We start from the raw sequence: 21,226 nt of genomic DNA on the forward strand, positions 1-21,226 counted from the left end.
TGAAGAGAGAGCGGTGTGTGAGTGTGTGCAGAAACCAGCCTACTGTGTAAAGGTGAAATTTACATCTGTTGCTCTACCCACTTTTACTTCTGACCCTGTCCGTTGCTGGCATGTGGCCCTTGGAGGATTGCCCAGAAGAAAATACGGCCCTCAGACTGTAAAAGCTTCTGTATTCCTGTTCTAACCTCCTACACTGATATATCAGTTTGGTGTTGGTGTTATCTGCCTATTCTCATGTGATTTCCCCCCCCTGCATGACTGCATTCCTGGGAGCACTTGGAAATAAACACATGGGGAACAAAATGTGTGTGTGAACATGCCCTAAGACTAGGGCTTATTAAAGTTAGCCGGAGTGGGGTGACTGAATTGATCACTGGTGTGGTAAATGCATCTTTGTGCGATGGTGTGATGCCCACTGTCCTTAAAGAGGCAGTGGTGCATTCACTTCTTAAAGATAGCTCACATTGGTCTCAATGGAGTGTAACAACTATAGACCAATCGCCAACACCCCTTTCTTGGCAAAGGTGGTGGACAAGATGGTTGTAGAGCAACTGCAGATATTCCTGGATGAGAATGATTATCTAGATCCATCACAATCTGGTCAGACTCAGTTTTGGAAAAGGATCAGTCTTGGTCGCCCTGATAGATGACCTTTATTGTGAGAGAGATGGGGAATGTGACCCTGTTACTTCTGCTCGATCTCTCAGTGGCAATTGATATCATTGACCATCATACCCTCCTAGATGAAATCAGTGGAATGGAAGCACTGTATTATGGTGGTTCTGCTCTTACCTTCAGGTCCATGTTCAGAGAGTAACACTGGGTGAGTGTTCCTTGGCCCCCTGGCACTTGTGCTATGGGGTTCTGCAGGGTACTATTGTCTCCCCAGTCTATTTAACATCTATATGAAGCTGGTGGGAGCAGTCATTAGGAGTGTTGGAGCAAGGTATGCTGAGACACACAGCTCTATTTCTTCATAACATCTAAATCGGAAGAGTCTGTGAATGCTCTGGATCAGTGTCTGAATGCTGCAGTGAACTGGATGAAGGCCAATAAACTGTTTGAATCCTGGGAAGATGGAGGCTCTTTGGGTAGGTGGTTCCCCTATCTGGGAGATAGGCAGGTTACCTGTTCTGGATGGGGTCAAGCTCCCTCTGAAGGAGCAGGTCCGTAACTTAGGAGTACTCCTGGATTCATTTTTGTCACTAGAGGCCCATGTATCCTCTGTAGCTAAGAATGCCTTTTCCCAGTTTTATCTGGTGCATCAGCTACAGCCGTTCCTAGACGAGGAAAGCCTGACCTCTGTAGTCCAAGTGTTGGTGACCTTGAGGCTGGATTAATGCATGTGCTCTAAGGGGCTGCCCTTGGCCCTGGTACAAAATGCAGTGGCCAGACCACTGATGGGGGCACATGGCCAACAATATGTGACACCACTCTTAAAACATCTGCACTGGCTGCTCATCTGCTACAGGTTCACGGTCCTTGTTTTAATTTACAAATCCCTGAACAACTTAGGTCCAGGGATATTTTAGGAACCGCCTGAACTCGTACATCCCAGCTCAGTCACTGAGATCATCCACAGGAGCGGCTTTGGTCATCCCCTGAGTAGGTGAAGCTCATTTAACATCAACATGAAATCAAGCCTTCACTGTCATCAGTTCAGTTCTCTGGAATGCTCTGCCAACAGATATTCAGGCGGCGCCTTCTGTTTTAACTTTTAAATGCCTGCTGAAACCCTTTCTGTTCAGCCAGCCTTATGCACGCAATTAACAATATGTCTTTCTGCAATAGTTGATCTCTGTTTTTACTGTATTTTTAATGGCTTTTACTGTATGGAATTTTTAAAGCTTGTAAACGGCTTTGATTTTTTTAATGAAATAGCGGTATACAAATTAATTAATAAGACTTTGCAGTCATGCAAAATGTGGAGTGTGAAGTTTTGGTTATACGTAGAAGCATATGGTATAAAAACTCTGCAATTCAATGTTGTGTATTCAGGATATGAAATGGACATGCATTTACTTATCTGATACTAATTGTTTTAAAAGAACAAACAAAAATGCAGAATTATGTTGTTTAAATATAACATTTCTAACCATTCTTATGTCTGAACAGGCAAATGTGCAAAAATATATGAAAAGGGAAGAACAAATATCACAAGCATAGAAGTGTATCTGTGGCATAATTTATATTGTGGCAGGGCTTTGTTAACATTACACCATAAAATTCCATGCCAAGGAAAGCTGTATTTTCAAATGTGTGAAAAAATATGTAACTTTCTCATACCTGCCATTACTTTTTGTTCTTTTTACATAATTCTGCACTATTTACATGGACAAGGAGCTACGGAGGATGCTAAAACCCTGTTCGTAATCATTAGAAATTTTATATTGGGCTGCCCTTGAGGTTGGTCCAGAAGCTGCAGTTAATGTGTAATGCTGCTATGTGGTTGCTCTCTGGAGTTAACCATCATAATATATCCTGGCATATCTCTGTAGCTGTAAGGCCTAGAAACTTGCATACGTTTCCAAAAAGAAAACCTGAGATTCTCAAGAAGCTGAATTTGGTGGTCAGTACCACGTTCTGCGCTTTCTCTATGCTCCTGCAGAATTGCTGCATCCCCGCAGCCCTAATTAGTCACTGGCTCTGAACTGTTTTATTTAATTAATTGATGAATTCTGATGTTGATCTTTTATTGCTGTTTTCAGCTTTGTTCTTGCTTTAAGTCATTGTCTTAGCATGTTGGAAGCTCACTGGAATGGAAAAGCAGGATTTAAAATTCTTGTTAATGAATGAAATAAATTGTGGCTCAAATTCTTATGATTAATTTGGAGAAAGACCAAGTTTTGGTATAATGACTCCTGAGCAAGGTGTCCTGCGTTAACTTGATATGGTGTGTTCAACTGACCATGGCTGAGGGCTCTGTTAAACTGAAGATGTCATGGGTCTTAAGACCCAGAATTCATTTCATCACAAATTCGCATGGGGGGGGGGAAATAGACAAGCATGAGAATCTTAGAACTATTCCTTAGGCCAATGGGAAAAACTGATGAGAAAATAGCCCTGATCTTAGAAAACTGATCCGATTTTTAAAAAACCAACCATTATCTTAAAATTTAGCTCCTCTGTAGTTGATGTTTAGCTATATGTTGCCAGATGGTGACAGAAACGCTTCATGTACGCTTTTTGTGTAAAGTCATTTCCTCTTCTACTACTTCAACTTCAGGGTTCAGCAGCTTGAAGAAGAAAACTGTGAGCTCAAAACCACTGTCTTACGGCTGAAATCACAAACTGAGAAACTTGATGAGGTAATGGACCTCTTGAATGTTTGCCATGTGGTCTCTTTTTCAAGCCAAGCCCATTCATGACCTAAGCCAAGCATGTGGATTGTAGCATGTCTTACACTGCTTATTTGTAGAACAAAGTTTTGTTTTTATTTCATTTTATTTATAAACCACCAGCTCCTAATAAAATGTCATGGCATTGTACATCAGAAAATACAGCGACTCATTAAAACATCATAAAATTGTTAAAGTACAGGTTCAAATGATTAACAATGACTAAAATCAATGATCTAAAAATGCTTGATGAAACAATCATGTTTTAGTTTTCAGCATTCTGTTTACATGTGATCAACATGTGATCAATATGTGAGAACCAAACATGCCATGCGCATAACATAAAAACATGAGCATGAGTTACCTCCATCAGTCCCACAGAACAAGACTAGTAAATAAAATGAGGCAGTGCCATTTGTTGGACCCCTGAAGCCTTTGAAATGCATGCTGCTTCAGTCTGGGGTATTAAATAAGACAAAGAGCTATGCACTTGGGCTGTTGGCAATCTCACTGCACCTGGTGCTATTTAGAACAGAGGAGCATAAATTTTGTCAGGTACCTGAACTTCTGAGCATCAGTGGGGGAGAGGAGCAAGAAAAACCAACAGGAAGTCCTTTGGAGAAGTTGTATTTCAGTTACGTTAGGAATATAGGAAGCTGCCTTATACCGAACCATTAGTCCATCTGGATCAGTATTGTTGACACTGGTTGGCAGCAGATCTCCTGGGATTTAGACAGGGTCTTTCTGAGCCATATCTGCAGATGCCAGGGATTGAACCTGGGGCCTTGTGCACAGCATGTGCTCTACACCTGAGCTACAGGCATAGAGCTACTAATGTGACCTTTCCCCCAATGGTAGTTGGTGTTTGTGTGCCTGCTGCAGTTAGTACATGGACTGGCATGCACTGGTGTCCACAGGAATTTTTCCAAGAAGGGGAGCAAAGTAAATGCTCCAAATAAATAAATACATGTAAGTAACATCAGAGGGCAGGTCTACCAAACAAATGAGAAGAATAGAGCCTACAAATGGTAGAAACCTATTCCATTTTTTTAAGAGGAACCTGGAGATCTGAGGGCTATGGTTCATCAGGGTGGTTGGCAACTGCTCTCCTTGTCCCCCTACCCCAATGGACACCTAGGTTTGCACCTTGAAAGCGTGGGTCACAAGTACTGACCTGGGCTCCTTTTTGGGAGGAAGGGCAGGATATAAATTTAATAAATAAATAAATAAGTGAACAGTGCTCTGCTTCAGAGAACCTGTCCATCTCATAATGCTACATCTTGGAAGTGCAGTGTGCTCATTTGGTAGCAAATAGGTTGACCTTTCTTTGAGGACTCCTTGAGGCTGTGGCTGCAATCATGTGCACTCTTGCATGAAAGTTAGGGCCAAACGACATGTTACGTTAATCCCATTGTTTGCCTGGGAATGCAGAATTTTCCCTACGTGAATAGTCAGTGCAAGTGGGGTGGACATGGTGTTATCCAAATCAGGGTTTTGGGATGGAATGTAGGAGGGCTTTAAGCCATTGCTACCCACACTGCAGTACTGATCCAGACCACCACACACACATGCGTACACACACACACACCTACCTACTATTGCATAAGGAAAAAATCCCACTAGTTTCAGCAGACCAAGAGGCCTTTTAATTAAACAATTGAGAATCAGAAATGCTTTCATTGTCTGTAAATCACCAAGCGATACACCAATGCATCCCAATCTACCCCGTGCCTACCCCTGAACTGGGGCAAAAAAGGTGGGAATCTGATAGCTGATGTATCCGTTCAAAAAATTGCATGGCACCACCCTATCTAGATTGTTTCTCTTTAGAATGTGGGTAAAGAATTGCATGTTTTGAATGCTACCCATATCAAACACTCTGTGAAATACTAGCATGCTGGCAAGAACAGTTCAAGCCTAGCATTATCCATGACATTCTAGTTTTCTGTGTGCAAGGAGGGGTGCTTTGGTTTTTGGCTTGGTTCCTTTTTCCATTGGGGAAGCATGTGCAAACACTTCCCTCTCCTCCCCTCCAACTCCTAGCTGCCCTCTGAAATGGCACCATTCCAGGAGGACGATAACAGCACTGCTTTGTCTGAACATACAGAATAATTCTTAAGTGGCAGTCCACTTGTAACTTTATTTTCACCTTCCTCAGGAGAGGCAGCGAATGTCAGACAGATTAGAAGACACCAGTCTGCGGCTCAAGGATGAAATGGATTTGTATAAAAGGATGATGGATAAACTGAGACAGAACAGGTTGGAATTTAACAAGGAGAGGGAGGCTACTCAGGAGGTAGGTAAAAATGTTGTGCCACAGTGCTAATAGCGTTCACGTGTTTTCATGTGTTGTTAACATTTTGCATGGTAATAAAGTAAAATAAAAGACTAAAACTTTTTAAATAGAAATGTCTTTTAAAATTGCAGTGTGGTAATGCTTTGGAGGGTGAGGGTTGTCGAGAACAGTTGTTGGCTGGCAGTAGTTTTCAAACTCTGTCCCTAGAAACTTTGGAGCAGTGCAGGAACTTATCAAATTTTACAATGTAAAGATTGGTGATGGGAGGTAATAAAGCCACTGGGCCTCAGAATGACAGACTCAAGGATGTGGAGTTTGGGTTGGTTTGGAAGTGGCTCAGTTCAGCATCTTTTTGGCCTTGCAGGCAACAGTGAAGCCTAGAACATCTCCAACCATTCCTTTGATTGTGATTATCAGTTACAGAAGAGGCAAAGCTAGTTATGGGTGAGCCCACACCACCCCCAGGCTCAGTTTGGAATAAACCCAACTCAGATTGAGTTATGTGGACATAGTAAGCTGCCTTATACCAAACCAGATCATTGATCCATCTAGCTCAGTACTGTCTGTGCTGACTAGCAGTAGCTCCCCAAGGTTTCAGATAGGGGTTGTTCCTAGTCCTACTTGGAGTAACTAAGGACTGGACCAGGGATCTTCAGCGTACAAAGCTCTGCCACTAATATGGGCTCATTTGGAACCAGGCACAAATAACCTTGGTTAAGCTCGCATCTGGTTCAGAATTGAGCCTGGAGGAGCCCACCCACCATTTTATTACCTCAACAGCCTCCTTATAGCCAATTCCCCCTAGTCTAACTTTATGTCAGGGGGACAGCCAGCTGGGAGGCCTCTAGTTCCCAGGCTTGTGCCTCTGTTGACACAGGGAAGCACTGGGAACTAAACTGCTCTGTGCACATTTCATGGGACAGTCTCGGCTTTCAGCGTGAGGCACCAGTACTGCCGCCAGCCCTCCCTGTCATCACCTCATACTTTGGAGTGGATGATAGGTTAGCTTCCCTTCAAATTAAACAAGTTCTTTTGGGCTTATTCCAAATTGAGCCCAGATCCTAACTCATTTGAATTGGGACCATTCTAAATTGAGCTGGCAGAGACAGGGAGAGCTTGCCTTTCACTGCGTCAAGGCTGGGGAACCTTTTGTAGCTAGAGGGCCACATTCCCTTGTGCCAACCTTTGGAGAACCCCATGTAAGTGATGGGTAGGACCAGAGGCAAAAAGTGGGTGGAGCAACAGATGTAACTCTTTTATAATAGAATGTAGTAGGCTACATTCCAGCCACACACAAATCAAGATTTGTACCCACTCTCTACTGCCATTCAAGCAAGAGATGCTATCATAGGTCAAGGACACATTCTGGTCAGGCAAAAGTACCCAAGGAGAGCACAGAGCAGACCTGGAGGGAGATTTATGATCTGGGAAGGTGGTGTGGCTTAGGGAGTATTCCAAGGGTGAGGTAGAGAGACCGGGAGGGCAGCGTTTGGCTCCTGGCCCCAACGTTTCCCACCTTTGTACTAGGCAGTCAAGCTCTCCTTCCCCTACAATTCATAATTGTAAGGAAGCATTGGATGTGTTCTAGGACATGTTGTCTTGTCAGTTTCTAGAGTTCATCTGAAAAGCCAGAAAAAGGCCTGACTGGTGTCCCATGTGAGCTGAGCACACCCCAACAAAGCACCCCAGATTCCATTGTGATGCACAGACAATCCATTGTGTAGGACACACATTTTTCAACAGACACATTCGTGTGGAAAAGATTCTCTCTTTATAGCAGGAAATCTGAAACCTAACTGCAGTTGAGTTCTTCTGCATATGTTGATGCTTAGTCTTATCAGGCACGCTTTCCGACCTAGTTCTCAGTTGGCTTTGTGCCCCAAATTCAGGTGGGTTTTTTTGTTCTTCACACAGCTTATTGAGGATTTGCGGAAGGAGCTGGAACACCTGCAATTGTATAAGCTTGAGTGTGAGCGGCCTGGCCGAGGAAGAAGTTCTTCCTCCAGCTTGAGCGAATTCAACGCAAAAACTAGAGAAGTGGAAATGGAACATGAAATTAAACGGCTAAAGCAGGTGAGGGTGTAATTGAGGCTGGGGTAAGAGGATGTAAGGAGAACCTTTATGTCTCTTTCAGGAGGAACAGTCTGTGAACAGCCAATGGGAGGAGGCCAAAGGATCTGTGACTTCTATAGAGATTCTGATGGAAACAGTGGGGTTTCATTTTTCTTGAAAGGCTTTCAGATAGCACCTACTTGAGAACTGTGCCTTTTTAAATGTTACATTCATCTGGCATACACAAGTCCCAACACCATGTGACCTCAGGCACTCATGAGCAGAATGGTGATGTCATGGAGGACGTAGTCAAACTGCATGAACCACTCACACAAACGTATAAGGTTTTTTTTTTACTTCTAATAACCAATTATGGATTTGCACACATTTGTCACATCCACATTGAACAGTCCTGAGCTACCAGGCCACACAAGGCTATCTTATAAGACCGTTCAATGTGGATGTGACAAATGTGTGCAAATCCATAATTGGTTATTGGAAGTAAAAAAAAGAAAACTAAATTATAGAATGGAGTGGAGGGTGAAAGAGAAATCTCATTCCACCCTGACAAGGTGTCCACTTCTCTTTCCATTATTTGATAAGGCTAACATGGTGAGCTGCAGGTCTGACCACTGCCTGATAAATCATCAGATCCTCTGCCCGTGTGAAGTGGCAGAGCCCAGCACAAATATTTACATGTCTAATCCACTTGGCAGTCCATATTGCAGCGTGGAAATCTTCAGAATTGTGAAAGCTGTAAACATTTTAATGGGTTGCAGCATTAGAACAGCCCATCAGTTGTGGGTCAAAACAATGATGCAACTGAATTGCTCTCTTAGTGTGCTTCCACACTAGCCTTTTTCTTCAGTGCTCACAACTTTCAGTCATTTATTTCTGACAGCGTTTCTCCAAAACTGTTGTCTTCCCAGTTTTATTTAAAGTGCTACAATGATATTTTTATGCTTTTGTTGCAAATATAGCATAATCCTTTTTATTGCTGTTATGAAATTGTTCTTGTGATTGTTTATTTTGTGATGTATTGCTGCCTGTTCCCATGGTTGTAAGCCACTTTGAGCATATTTTTTTTGTGGAAAGGCTATATACAAATAAAATGGCTGGGGTTATGGTGATTATCCTTTCTAGGAGTCAGCTGCCCTTGGGACTATGGCTTGTGATGTGCCTTGGTTAGGTGTGTACTGTATGAGAATGCTTGGAAACCTCTGGCCTACGGGCCTAATTAAACTGGACAGGCCTCCTAATTTGGCCCATGAGGCTGTTCTGGCCAAGCGACGCCCACCTGTCTTAAATCTAACATCAGCACAGCGCTTTCCAAGCATAGACAACTGATCATTGGGACTTGCAGAGCACCATGCATTGTGCTGTGCAAGCACTGTCAATCAGCTGAAGCTTTTGGAACTGGCAAAGCTACATTAAGAACATAAGAACATAAGAAGAGCCTGCTGGATCAGGCCAGTGGCCCATCTAGTCCAGCATCCTGTTCTCACAGTGGCCAACCAGGTGCCTGGGGGAAGCCCGCAAGCAGGACCCGAGTGCAAGAACACTCTCCCCTCCTGAGGCTTCCAGCAACTGGTTTTCAGAAGCATTAGCGTGCACAGTTTCAAACTGCACAGGCAAAAATGGGTTACCAGATGTCACCAACGTCAGGTGATTGAGGGGTTGGTACTCCAGCCAAATTTAGTTCATAGGGGAGGTAAAGATCTGACATAGTGACCAGATCTAGTTCCCCACCCCTGGAGTATAGCCTCTCCTCTATCCATTACTGACTATTCTGCTATTAATTGTTTTGAAATAGTGTCTCTCCGCTATGAAGTTTCTGGACTTGAAATTACTTTGCAAAAATGATGCAAAACTAGGGTTGCCATATTGCCCAGTTAGCTGGGTTTTACCCAGGTTCTAGCCCTGCTACCTGGTGCACGCTTAACCCATTAGGTGTCCTGGATTCCCAACTTTCATTTTTTTTAAAAAAGCTAGTCTCTAGCCCTTGTGGAACCAGAGATACAAGGCAAAATGTAGAGGCAGTTTTCTGCCCATTTTGTAAGAAATCAGCCTTCTCCCACTTTCCATTGTTGTTAGCCAGTGAGGAACACCACAGCTGTCCTGGGAAAATCAAGAATTTTAGTCTGCTGCATATAAAAAATATAGGCAGTTTAGAAAACTGCTCATGCTCACTTGATCAACACATGCAGCTCCCTAGACTTTCTGGCTGAGTCAGCAAATTGAAGCAGCCTTCATCTCAATTGCCTCTGTGTCTCAGGGTGTCTTAAGTGGTGAATGCAATGAGAGAGTCTGCCTGCTATCATGGAGGATGGAACAAAGGGGTTTGAATCCACCAAATGCGCCTTCCCCAAACAAACACAAATATAAAAGCAAGCCTCTCTGTAGAAAAGGCTGAGATATTAGTATTTGCATTTTTTGGCCCTGTCCCCACCCTCTTAATTGGTGCTTACTCCCAAGTAAAGTTGGTTGGAATACAGCCTCTTTCATCCTGTTGCCCAGCAGAGCCTCTGTTCAGCAATGTAGAAAAGACTAAAATGTATTTTTAATACATTTTCTTCAAAATGACTGGCAGGCATCCCCCCACCAAAGATCACCCTACTTCATTTCTTCCCTGGGGATGGATGGATGTGTGTGTGTATACATATATACATACATACCTACACAGAGACATTATATATATTCAGTGCAGTGGGGGATGCAACCTTCCCCCCCTTTCCAGTAGGAATGAAACAATCCACCCCACACTCAACAGCTTGGGAAAAGTTATTTGCTTACTATGTATTTTATTTTTTGCTCTTGGTGCTACACGTCTGCCCCTTGGCAGTGGCTGAAATCCCTCATTCCTAATGCCAAATTAATAGAAGCAAGCTTAGAATTTAGTGCTGTAAAATACACTCAGCACATATTTAGAGGATCCATTTTCTTTATTACTATGTCACATATTCAAAGCGCAATTCTTGTTTTTGCAAGAACTGGGGAGAATTTCCTTTATTTAAAATTTGAAATTAAAATGATTGGTTTGTAGCTATCTTTTATACAGCCAAATTTCAAACTTTATATATTTTGCTGTGTAAACCACTTTGGGACCTTTTTGTTGATGGCGGTAAATAAATATTTTTACTACTACTACTATTTTTGGCAGGACTCTATATACACTGTGTGCTCAAAATACTCTGAAGTTCAGGCAAACCTTGCTGCACACCAAGGTTCTGTTCTTTCTAGTGGCATATTAAATACACTAAAGATAGAATACAGCATTCCTCTTTACTTGTTGATCTTCAATTTACCGTTCAACATTAGTATAAACTTGGGTGCCTTCAGGTACTTCAGACTTATGCAGGAGTATAGTCTGGAGTTGGAAAGGATTCTATGACAGCACTGCTTGTTTTGAAGCTCAGTAGGTAAGATTGACTGAACTATTTTAAAATCTTGATTTCTATCTGCGTTACAGGTTGGAGCACTCATTTCACATTTCCCAATTGTTGCTAAGACAACCTCTCAGTCACAATATTGCTTTTAATTGACTGCTTGTGTATTTTTATTGTTTTTGTAAAGTGCCCTGAGGGCAGGATATAAACCCTGTAAATAAATAAATATTCCCAAGTGTTTGAAACTAGAGTCTAGGCATTTAAGGCTGAACATGTAAGTTTTTTTAAAAAAAGATTCTTCACATCCTCCCTCAGTTTTTGGTGGTAATTACTAGGCACAAAAACAAAACAACTGGACAACGCAACCATTAATATGCTTAATTAGCATAATTAGCAAATTAGCCTGCCCAGATTTGTGGAACTGGCATATTGCACCCCTATGCAAAATTGAAATGAGATCTGTCAATCGCACTTAATTTTAGCTTTGAAACTGCAGGGGTGTGTGGGGTGAAATATTGTCTACATCCATATTTAAACTTACAATCCTTTTCTCTGCTGCTTTTGGTTTTTTATTTGTTTTACTCTGAAACTGACAAGCTGTCCTTTCCTTCACTGCCGTTGCAGGTCCCCTGTAATTTTTACAAGGTCAAAATGACAAAAGGCTTGTCAATTCCATCTTATTTTTATCTTCTTTCTCCATAGGAACAGCAGTGGCATGAGAGCTCTTGCAATGAAAGGGGTGGCAGGAAAAGCTCCCCCAGCTGACAGGATCTATAGTTTAAGGAGGGTGACTTCTTCTCTCCCTGCAGGAGGAATATCAGCAGCAGGCACTCTTTACATGGTGGAACAGGGTGTCCAGCTGAAGTTTCCCTGGTAATAGCAGTGGCACCAGAAGCTCTAGTTGAGGAAGAGAGCTGGGTAGTGATTTCCCAGCATAGCTATTCTTTCCCCCCAAAAAAGCAATCCATATATTGCAGCATTTGCACTTAATGAGGCTAGCATTTGTATAGTGTCAGGACTTGGAGGAGCAAGGGAAAGCACCTTTTTATTATGATCATGTGGAAATGCCCATAGTATGCTAACTTGTTTCATATTCAGCCTAATGTGAAATTTGCTTCCTTTCTCATCTCCTCCTTCATCTCTTGATAGGAGAATCAGAAGCTTCGCGACCAGAATGATGACCTTAATGGACAGATTCTTAGTCTTAGTCTTTATGAAGCCAAGAACCTTTTTGCAACACAAACGAAAGCCCAGTCTTTGGCTGCTGAAATTGATTCTGCCTCCAGAGATGAGGTAAAGTGCTAAAAAGCATTCCTATGCAGCTAATCAAATGAGTGTATTGGCAAAGCTTACACACATATCTCAATTTCCTCTGTGTCTCAGGGTGTCTTAAGTGGTGAGTGGGGGGGGCTGCAGGAGGAAGGAGAAGTCCTGTTGCATGAGCAGAAGTCTGCTTGTGTGGCATTGGATTTCGCCCTTATGTCTTCCATGGACCTCAGGGTGGTATGCACAGGGTTCCTAGGTGGTGTCCCCTCCAGCCATCACACACACTTAGCTTTAGCAAGGTTGCTGCATCATCTGCCTTCAAACCCATATCCTTGGAATTCTTAAAATGTGCTTATCTTCTTAATTTGGCATACCCTTGACTCCAGCCTTGGATATTCATTGGGTTTACCTTCCTTTCCTGGATCATCAGTGTACTCCATCCTTAACGCCAGCTTGTCTCCTCCGTGTATAGAGTCATGCCATGCCATTGCCTTGCTCCTGCAACCCAGTTTCATCTCTGACCTCAGACTTTTAGGCTTGCAGCAGTCAAGGACTGGTTAGCCTATCCATCCCCATTTTGCCATTCTTCATGGGCTTGTGTCTGATAACTGCACACTTCTGAACTTTCTGCAACATGGGAGAAATTTCTACCTAGTATTACATCCCTCTTACCCTTGGGCTGTTCCTGCAACGTCAGATTTTCATTCCTTATTTGGAATAGTTACTACCTTTTATTCTAGATTTCGATTACATCCTCCCTCTTAGTTATATGCAGATTTTTTTCTTAGCATAATTTATTGAACTCGCAGAATTTGGCATTTCCTAGTACAGAACGTGGACCTTTTTTTTTTTTTTTTTGTCTATTTGCTGCGTAGGTTAAAGTATCTGAATGAGTAGCTAATTCAAGCACTTCTACACCCAGCACATAGTTAAACTATAGAATTCATTCTCACAAGATGTGCTGGCTCTATAAGGGGATTAGACAAATTCATGGAGGTTAAGACTATCAGCGGCTATTAACCACCATGCCTCTGTTCTGCCACTACTTTCAGAGGCAGTATAACTATGAATACCAGTTGCTGAGAATCGCAAGCAGATAGAGTGCTGTTGCATACAGGTTTTGTTTGTGGATGTCCCATAGGCATCCATTGTGAGATGTTGGACTAGATGGGCCTTTGGCTGATCCAGCAGGGCTGCTCATACATGGCTTAAAATTCCATGTATCGACAAATATCACCAAGAAACAGAGTCCAAGGCTGAGCAATACAGGTAGGGGTTGATCTTGATTCTTAATAGTGGAAGAACAGTTTTAGCCCCCACCCAAAGAATGCATCTTTTTGCTTTCTGTCCATAGAAGTGAGCATCTGTTACTTACTCTTATTGAGAAAAGTAAAATGCTGCATTAGGGAGTGGGGGACAGAGAGAGAGGGAGGAAAATACAGTGGTAGGAAGAACAGTGTCCCAACAGCTCCAGATAGTGGATGCTTGAACCTCCACATGTGAGCAACATCTTTTCTTTCTCTTCCAGAAGCAGCTTTTCAGGGTTTCAAGACAGGTTAATTTGTTTCTGTTCTCTCCCCCTTTAAACAACCCAGGTTTCTGATTGAGGAGGAAATGGATACAGCTCCTGATCTGAAGGGACAAACTTGCTTTCTTAGGGCCTGGATGCTTTGGGAAACATTAGACAGAGCTAGGTTTTGCCTTGCCTATAACAATTATATTTATATCCCTTCCCAAACCATCAAACTTCACGAGCCTTTTTGCTAGGCTGTAGTCTGCCTTTCTCATGGAGAAGGAGAAGAAACTGACAGAGCTATACAACTAAAGGCTGGTTTAGCTCTCAGTGGCTCCCACTTAGGTTTGTTTGTTTTTTAAAAAAATGAAAAAACAATAAATGGAGGAAATATGGTTTGGCCTGGAAGAATGTGCCTGAACTGTCCTTTCCTCTTCCTGAGCTGGTGGGGAGTTGGGAAAGATGGAGAAATCACTCTTTTCCTTCCTCTGCCCATCAAAATGCTATCTATTGAACAAGCTGAAGGTCAAGGTTTATCTAATTGTTGAGTAGCTTGGAGCAGCTGTATCACTTGCAAAAGATGTTTTAATTTACTCTTTCCTTGTTTCAGCTAATGGAAGCTCTTAAAGAACAGGAAGAGATAAACTACAGACTGCGCCAGTACATGGACAAGATCATCCTAGCCATTCTAGACCACAACCCATCCATCCTGGAAATAAAAAATTGAAGATCTGGAGCAGGAAGGGAAGTGAGCAGGGACTTGTTCCTGATAAGATGCTGGTGGATACAAATATCACTCTGCTACTGTAAATGAACCTATAAATATATATATATTATATATATATAACTTGTGTGGATACACAGGACGTGTTTATATGAGGTTTGCTATACCTTATATGTGAATCATAATTTGGCTTGGTCAGTTTTTCATGCACTTTTCACCACTTGAGGGTAAACAAAAGACTGTTATGGGGTTGTAATGAAATAACCGTGTAACTGGATTTGCACTCTTTTAGATACTGGACAGGAAAAAAATAACACTACCTCTAGATGCAAGGTTGATAAACAATGGAAACATGTCTCGTGCCAATCTTCTGCTCCTGCCCCGCCAAACCATGCTGAGTTCCATGTCTTACCTGCAGTCCTTTCCTCATCTTCCCAGAAATGTGTTGCACGTCCAAGTTTGATCCACAGGTGCTGAATTGCTTTTCATTTTTGTTGCAGTTGTGCTATTGAAGCTACAGGAAAGTCATTGACATCAAAGTGTGTGTATGATACAGAAGGAAAAAGAGTACTCTAGAAAATTGTTTAAATTTTAAAACCCCATACATTTGCCTTCTTTCAGCATAAAGCACTTTTTAAAATATCCAACATATCTGGTTATGAATCCTTTAGGATGGGTGTAATAGTGTGAGTTTTTTGGCCATTGTTCTTCTAAGCTTCACATCTGCAAAGCTGTTGTCATCATATCTTTCTGAAATTCAAGATTATCACCGGGATGCAAAAGGGTTACTACTGGAGATTAGACTTTTAACTTCACCGGGCACTAAATGCAAGCTGACTTTTGCTGCATAAAACTCACCGCACTTTCACAGCCTTGGCAACCACTCTGTTAAAATGTGGGCTGGCCAAGAGGGCTGCTTGGCCCACCCATGACTAAGGGTTGTAAATTTTTTAAGGGGGAAGGCTCTATGCCATTGTCTTGACAAGCAGAAACCAAGCAGGAGATCTGATTTTTATTTTTATTGCTGCTTTTCAAGTCTGGGAAAAGCTTCCCCTGCTGATTTCTGCCTACTTACAAAGCCAATAAAGGCACAAATTAATTAAGAAAAGGTGGCAACCCCACCGCTGCTTCATTTAACAGGCACCCAAAGCTTTTCAGAGACCTGTGGCTGCAATGAACCATGTGCTTATTGAAGAACAAAGGTGTTTTTTTAAAACAGCTTTTTTAAATACTCCACATTTACCCAATCTGATGGCCCTTGAGCTCAGCTTTTTGTGAAGTCAGAGGGCATATAGACAGGTGCATGACTGATTGTGAGTGATCACTCTGGAAAGTTGGGATTGATTGCCCACACCAAGCTGCACAGTCACTCATCATTATAGAGAAGCATCTGCCGGCTGTGTGCTGTCTAAAAGCACTCTCAAGTTTTACTCTGGCTCCCTCCTCTTTTTTTCATTTTTTAACTCTGGGATGACCAACCTGCTGCTCTACAGTTGTTTTTGGACTCCAACTCCCATCAGCTGTAGCTAACATGGCAAGTGGTCAGGGATGATAGGAGATGTAGTCCAGCAACATCTGGTGGAGCACAGGTTCTCTGTCCCTGATTTAAACTACTGCTTTGTTCTGTAATCATCCATTTGTTCATTTTGCTTCTAAGGTAAATCCACACAATTTTCCCTTCGCACTGTAGGAAAACTGGTAGGGAAATGGTGGCTTATAAGGGCTGCTTCACACATCTCATTTCCTGCACGGAATGTTAGCTTTAGTGAAGGAAATGCCATGAACGCTGCATGTCTGTTGTTGCATGCAACAATCAGGCACACATGTACATGAATTAAAAGGCGGGGCAGGGTGAGAGAACTTGGCCTTCATGTGAGTTTCATGTTTTTTCCTACTCCAGAGTAGTTCACATGCAGTAAAGGAATAATGTGTAAAAATATGTGCAAGACTTTGATGTCTGTATCTGTTGGCAGATATTGTATTTTCTCTCCCTAATTGATTACAGCCTACAGTTCCAAGTTAAAATCCTATCTTGCGTTGTTGTTTTCTTTAAAAAAAAAGAAGCATGCAGTAAGTTATAGTAAGTATGTAGACTGCTAGGGATTATAGCTACCAAAATAAATTGAAAGTGAATCTCTTGGTATTAATCATTTTGAAAACCACTGGGATATATCTAGCAAAGGTATTTTCTAGTAAACACTCTGATCTCTAACACACACACAAACTTTTTATTTCTAGATATATAAAAATGGTTCTGTGGGAATCATTGTCTAATTCTTCTGTGGTCTAGCACTTCATGTCCAAACAACTTTTTTGCTGATATTTCTCCTCTTGGTTGTCACTTATATTTTTCTAATTGTTCTCAGAAAGAGATGGTAATAAAATGTATAGTTAGGTATATATGATCTATCTGAGAGCAGGCAGTTAGCACACAAATGTGAAACTCTCATATTTCCCCCCTCGTAAAGAAGCCCCCATTCAGTGCCCTCCAGATGTTTTGGACTACACCTCTTATCACCCCTAACCATTGGCTATGCTAGCTGAGGTGATGGGAGTTGAGGACAAGCAACAGCTTGAGGGCATCAGGTTGGGGAAGGCGGCTGGATACTATTAATATGACATGCAAAAGCTATTTAGAATCTCCTTGGTATCAAGCAAATTTTTGCAGTACATCCACGGCAAATTCTTCCAGAGTAGTAATTACAAGTAATTTTGAAAACAAACCCACCAGTTGTCTCCTTTGAAAATATCTCTCTATATTTGAAACTAGGAAGAAGACAAAATGTCAAGTAGAGTAATATTCATGTGTAATGAGCAAAGACGTGCGTGCCTCTCTGTTCATCTGGATATACCTAGGTTCACTTAACAAAACAGGCTACCCTCCACAAAATGGGCAGAAGGGAGAGGTAGTGATGATTTCCCCTGAATGGGTTAACCAATTAAAATTCTTCTATGAAGCGTACTCTAAATTTCACTCAAGGTGGTGCTCTTTTATAGCTCTCTTCTCTAGCTGCAGAGTATGCTGCAGAAGTGGATTCTCCAAACAACAGTTTGCCTACAGTTCTCTTCCACCTATTATGCTAGTCATATATACTAACAGCAAGCTAAGTTCTCTGAATCCCTATCCTTATGAAGTCAAAACAGTACCATATGAGCAATCATCAGACTTGGACGAACCCCAAAGGTTACAGAAGTTCAGAACGTCTTTAGAGTTTAAGGAAGGGGATATCAAATACATCTCAGTGGACACAGAATGTTGACTGACAGTTAGGGAGGAAAATGGGAAGGATGGAATGGAGTATTTTGGAAAAAGGCATGGCTGGCTGGAATGCTGAACAGTAGCACTCCACACTGCAGCATTTGGTTGCAGGTCCCGCTTGTAAGGAATTGATTTCCAATCTGCAGTAGATTGAAGAGATGGGCAGGCAGATGAGAAAGATGGGAAACTGATAAGATGAATATTAGCAAAATCAAACCAGGAAGCAACCAAAACTTGAACTAATCATAGCACTAAAAGAAAGAACTGGATAGTCATTTGGAATATTAACAAGAAAACAAGAATAACATCAAGTTTATTGGATGTATATTTATTGTGGTTCTGAAAGAAATAAGAGTAATAAATGGGTGAATACTACTTGCTAATACTAGCCATTGTTTTTAATTGCATCATCATCTAAACTTCTAACATCACCTCTCCATTTAACACTTATATTTGAAATGTGATGGACTTAACATTTAGTCCAGCATGTCACTGCTGCCTCTTTAGTTGCACAGCCATGGTTAAAAAAAACACAGTGCTGATTTACCACCACCACCCTTTCAGTGCATGTTAAGGAGATTTACAAAACCATTAGCATGGACTAGAAGCAGTTGCTCTCCTTTTTAAGGCTCTTTGAAAGAACAAAAATAATTATCAATACTGTGAGAATGACAAAAAGAGATTGGTGGATTTTTTAAAGTATTGTGTGGTCTTTTGACCATTCACTTTTTAAATACCTTAACATTCAATGGAATATAAAGCAGTGTCTAGCAGTTCACTTGGGTTGCATGTGTTCATTTGCTTGAGCTTTATCTTTGCTTCATCGTAAGTAACATATTCTAATAATGCACACATATCTCTGTCTTTGGGGAATGGCAGGATGGATGCTCCCAACATGTCAAACAATTAGACTTTGATACCTGGAATTGCTAATTTCATTGACATAGCTTTACAGGACGGAGTCAGTGTGAATCTGAAAGTTTGATTTCATGCCAGTTTGAACAATGTGTCATTTATTCTTTATAAGTTGAAAGAATCAGGCATGTCGAGATTTGAGAAGACTGAGCAGGGGAAGTTGAAAGTACAGAGAGAGAAATTGCTTTTCTTTCTCGGGGGCAGTAGATAAAGCAATGTATGGAAACTGCCAGAAGAATTGTATGTTAAAACACAAGAGTATTCTGACTTCGAGGACAGTGGAGCAGTTTCCATGAGACATTGGAAATGCTGGAAGTATTTAAACTAGTTTGGATAAGCATGTGTGGAGGGACCAGTTTGGATTAGAGTATACCCGATTCGTTACAAGGTGGTTGTTATTAATATTATTATTATTAAATTAATAATAATATTTATTCGTTGCTTTCCTTAAAAAGCAACCCAAAGCATCTTACAATAATAAGATTAAAACCAGTTATAACAAACAAACCCATTAAAACAACAGATGCAACACAACCTAAAAACAGCAGTACAAATAAAGACAAGACCTGCCATATTAAAAGAAGCCACTGATACCTAAAGCCCTTCAAGTTAAAGATTATGACTTTGTTGGGTCCTCAACCCAAGGACTTTATATTCAAGGCAATATTTAAATGAGCTTTCTAAGCAATGTGCCAATGCTTTTGTTTTTGTTTATAGATATTGATGTATATGATGTTGCACAGAAATACGGATGACTTTTCAAGTGGCTAACTGAATTTCCTGAACTACCTGTCTTTGTTATATTCTAGTGCTTTTCCCCTAGTGCAGCCATTTTGAAAGAATAGGAAGAGCAGAGAATGGGGTGCCTTTTGGCCCTCCAGATGTTGCTAGGCTATAACTTGCACCATCCCTGTCCATTGCCCATGCAACAACATCTGGAGGGCCACAGGTTCCACATCCCTGGGTGAAGGTACCTGGCTGGCTTGGTTCAAATACAGACTCCAATAAGTTAATCTTGTATTTGGACCTGCGGTTTCCCAAATAAGTGTAAGATCCAAATAGTGTGTTGGGGCCAATGATTGTTAGAAGGTTAGCAAATGAACATTGTGCCATGCACAGATGCATTGTATAGTGCACTATAGAGGAGCAACACCTCAAAAAGAAAGAAAGGAATGTTCTTATTAGTGGGGGAGCTTTCAGGGGGAAAAGTTTGAGATGTGCTAATGTATGTACAAAACATCTGGAAGACACCTGGTTGGTAAATGCTGATATAAGTGGACTCCATAAAGCAGAAGGAGTAAATGGATTATCTGCTACTATGTATTCCAGCCCTTTTATCAGGGGGGCCATCAGTGGAGAGCAGGGTTGAGTAGTGTGTGTGGTGTTACACACGCCACAGAGAGAGAGAGAGATGCCTTAGGTTGTAATCTTATATCTACTTACATTGGAGTAAGCCCCACTGACTCAGTTGTACTTAGTTCGGTGTAGACATGTACAGGATTGCACTGATAGATAGGAATACAGGTGCTGGCTGAGTGTTAGCACATCACATCCGCCTACAATTTTACATGAAATGGATCAGATTAAACTCTTGAAAGTAATTGCACGCACACATATTTAGCAGTGTCACATTAAAGGAAGGGATTTGTATGATATTGTTAAATCTTGCAAGGCACGGTGTTTCTAAGCCACAGTCTCATACATATCCCCTTCTCCACCAGATTGCATAAACCGATCCAAAATGATGACAAAGGGTTCTCTTCCTGCTCATTTGGCTTGTCAGTGTGTGGTGCAATTCATAAATCAGTCTGCAGTGAAGCTGTTGTTTTAATCCACTTACATATCTAAGTATGAGGTGTAGCTGAAGAACTGGGTATTGCTATTAGGGCATACAATGCCCCAGGGTTATTCTGGACTTGTCATTTCTAAAAGTGTAAACAAGGGAAGAGGAGAGAGAACCTGCCAAAACAATTTTTCTCAGAGTATTGATTTCCCATCATATTTTCAGAGCCTTCATGGGCTTGGTTCGATAAGCTTCTTGTTTCTTCCATGTTCTAGAAGCTCTGTTGTGCCAGGACTGCTTATGCATTTTTACAGTGCCATGTAGAATAGGTGAGGCATTGATTCAATAAGTAATAGACTAGCAATTGTCAGCCAAAGGAAGTTGCTGCTTGTTCTAGCATGATCTGATGGTTTGATGTGTTGATGGAACTCTGCATTTACTTGACGAACGCAGCTGGTTAAAGCTATTATTTTGCATCTCTCACACTTACTCCTTTTGTGTCTCTCCAGCCAACCCAAGCGCCACTGATCTTTAAGGCCTAGGAGTGTGTAAACTGCAAAAAAAATAGCTACATTTGTGAACAGCAAAATGTTGCCTTTGATATATAACAGTTTCAAACCCAGTAGGGGTCTATATAGATGTTTAAGACATTCATCATAATGGAATTTCCATGAAAGGCCTGTTCTTGACTTGA

General features: G+C 41.5%; 1 protein-coding gene across 3 annotated transcripts in view; it reads left to right on the forward strand.

Moving 5' to 3' along the window:
* Positions 1–16,708, forward strand: part of RAB11FIP4 (RAB11 family interacting protein 4) — a 62,792-nt gene extending 46,084 nt beyond the window's left edge. For all 3 annotated transcript variants that reach the window (XM_061615337.1, XM_061615339.1, XM_061615338.1), the window contains exons 9-13: positions 3,227–3,308; positions 5,497–5,634; positions 7,549–7,707; positions 12,222–12,365; positions 14,462–16,708. In XM_061615337.1, coding sequence (XP_061471321.1) covers positions 3,227–3,308; positions 5,497–5,634; positions 7,549–7,707; positions 12,222–12,365; positions 14,462–14,578 — 640 coding nt within the window. In that variant the 3' untranslated portion in view covers positions 14,579–16,708. The remainder of the gene's footprint in view (positions 1–3,226; positions 3,309–5,496; positions 5,635–7,548; positions 7,708–12,221; positions 12,366–14,461) is intronic.
* Positions 16,709–21,226: the final 4,518 nt, after the last annotated feature.

Source organism: Rhineura floridana, chromosome 3, assembly GCF_030035675.1.
Source record: "Rhineura floridana isolate rRhiFlo1 chromosome 3, rRhiFlo1.hap2, whole genome shotgun sequence".
Classification (NCBI taxonomy): domain Eukaryota; kingdom Metazoa; phylum Chordata; class Lepidosauria; order Squamata; family Rhineuridae; genus Rhineura; species Rhineura floridana.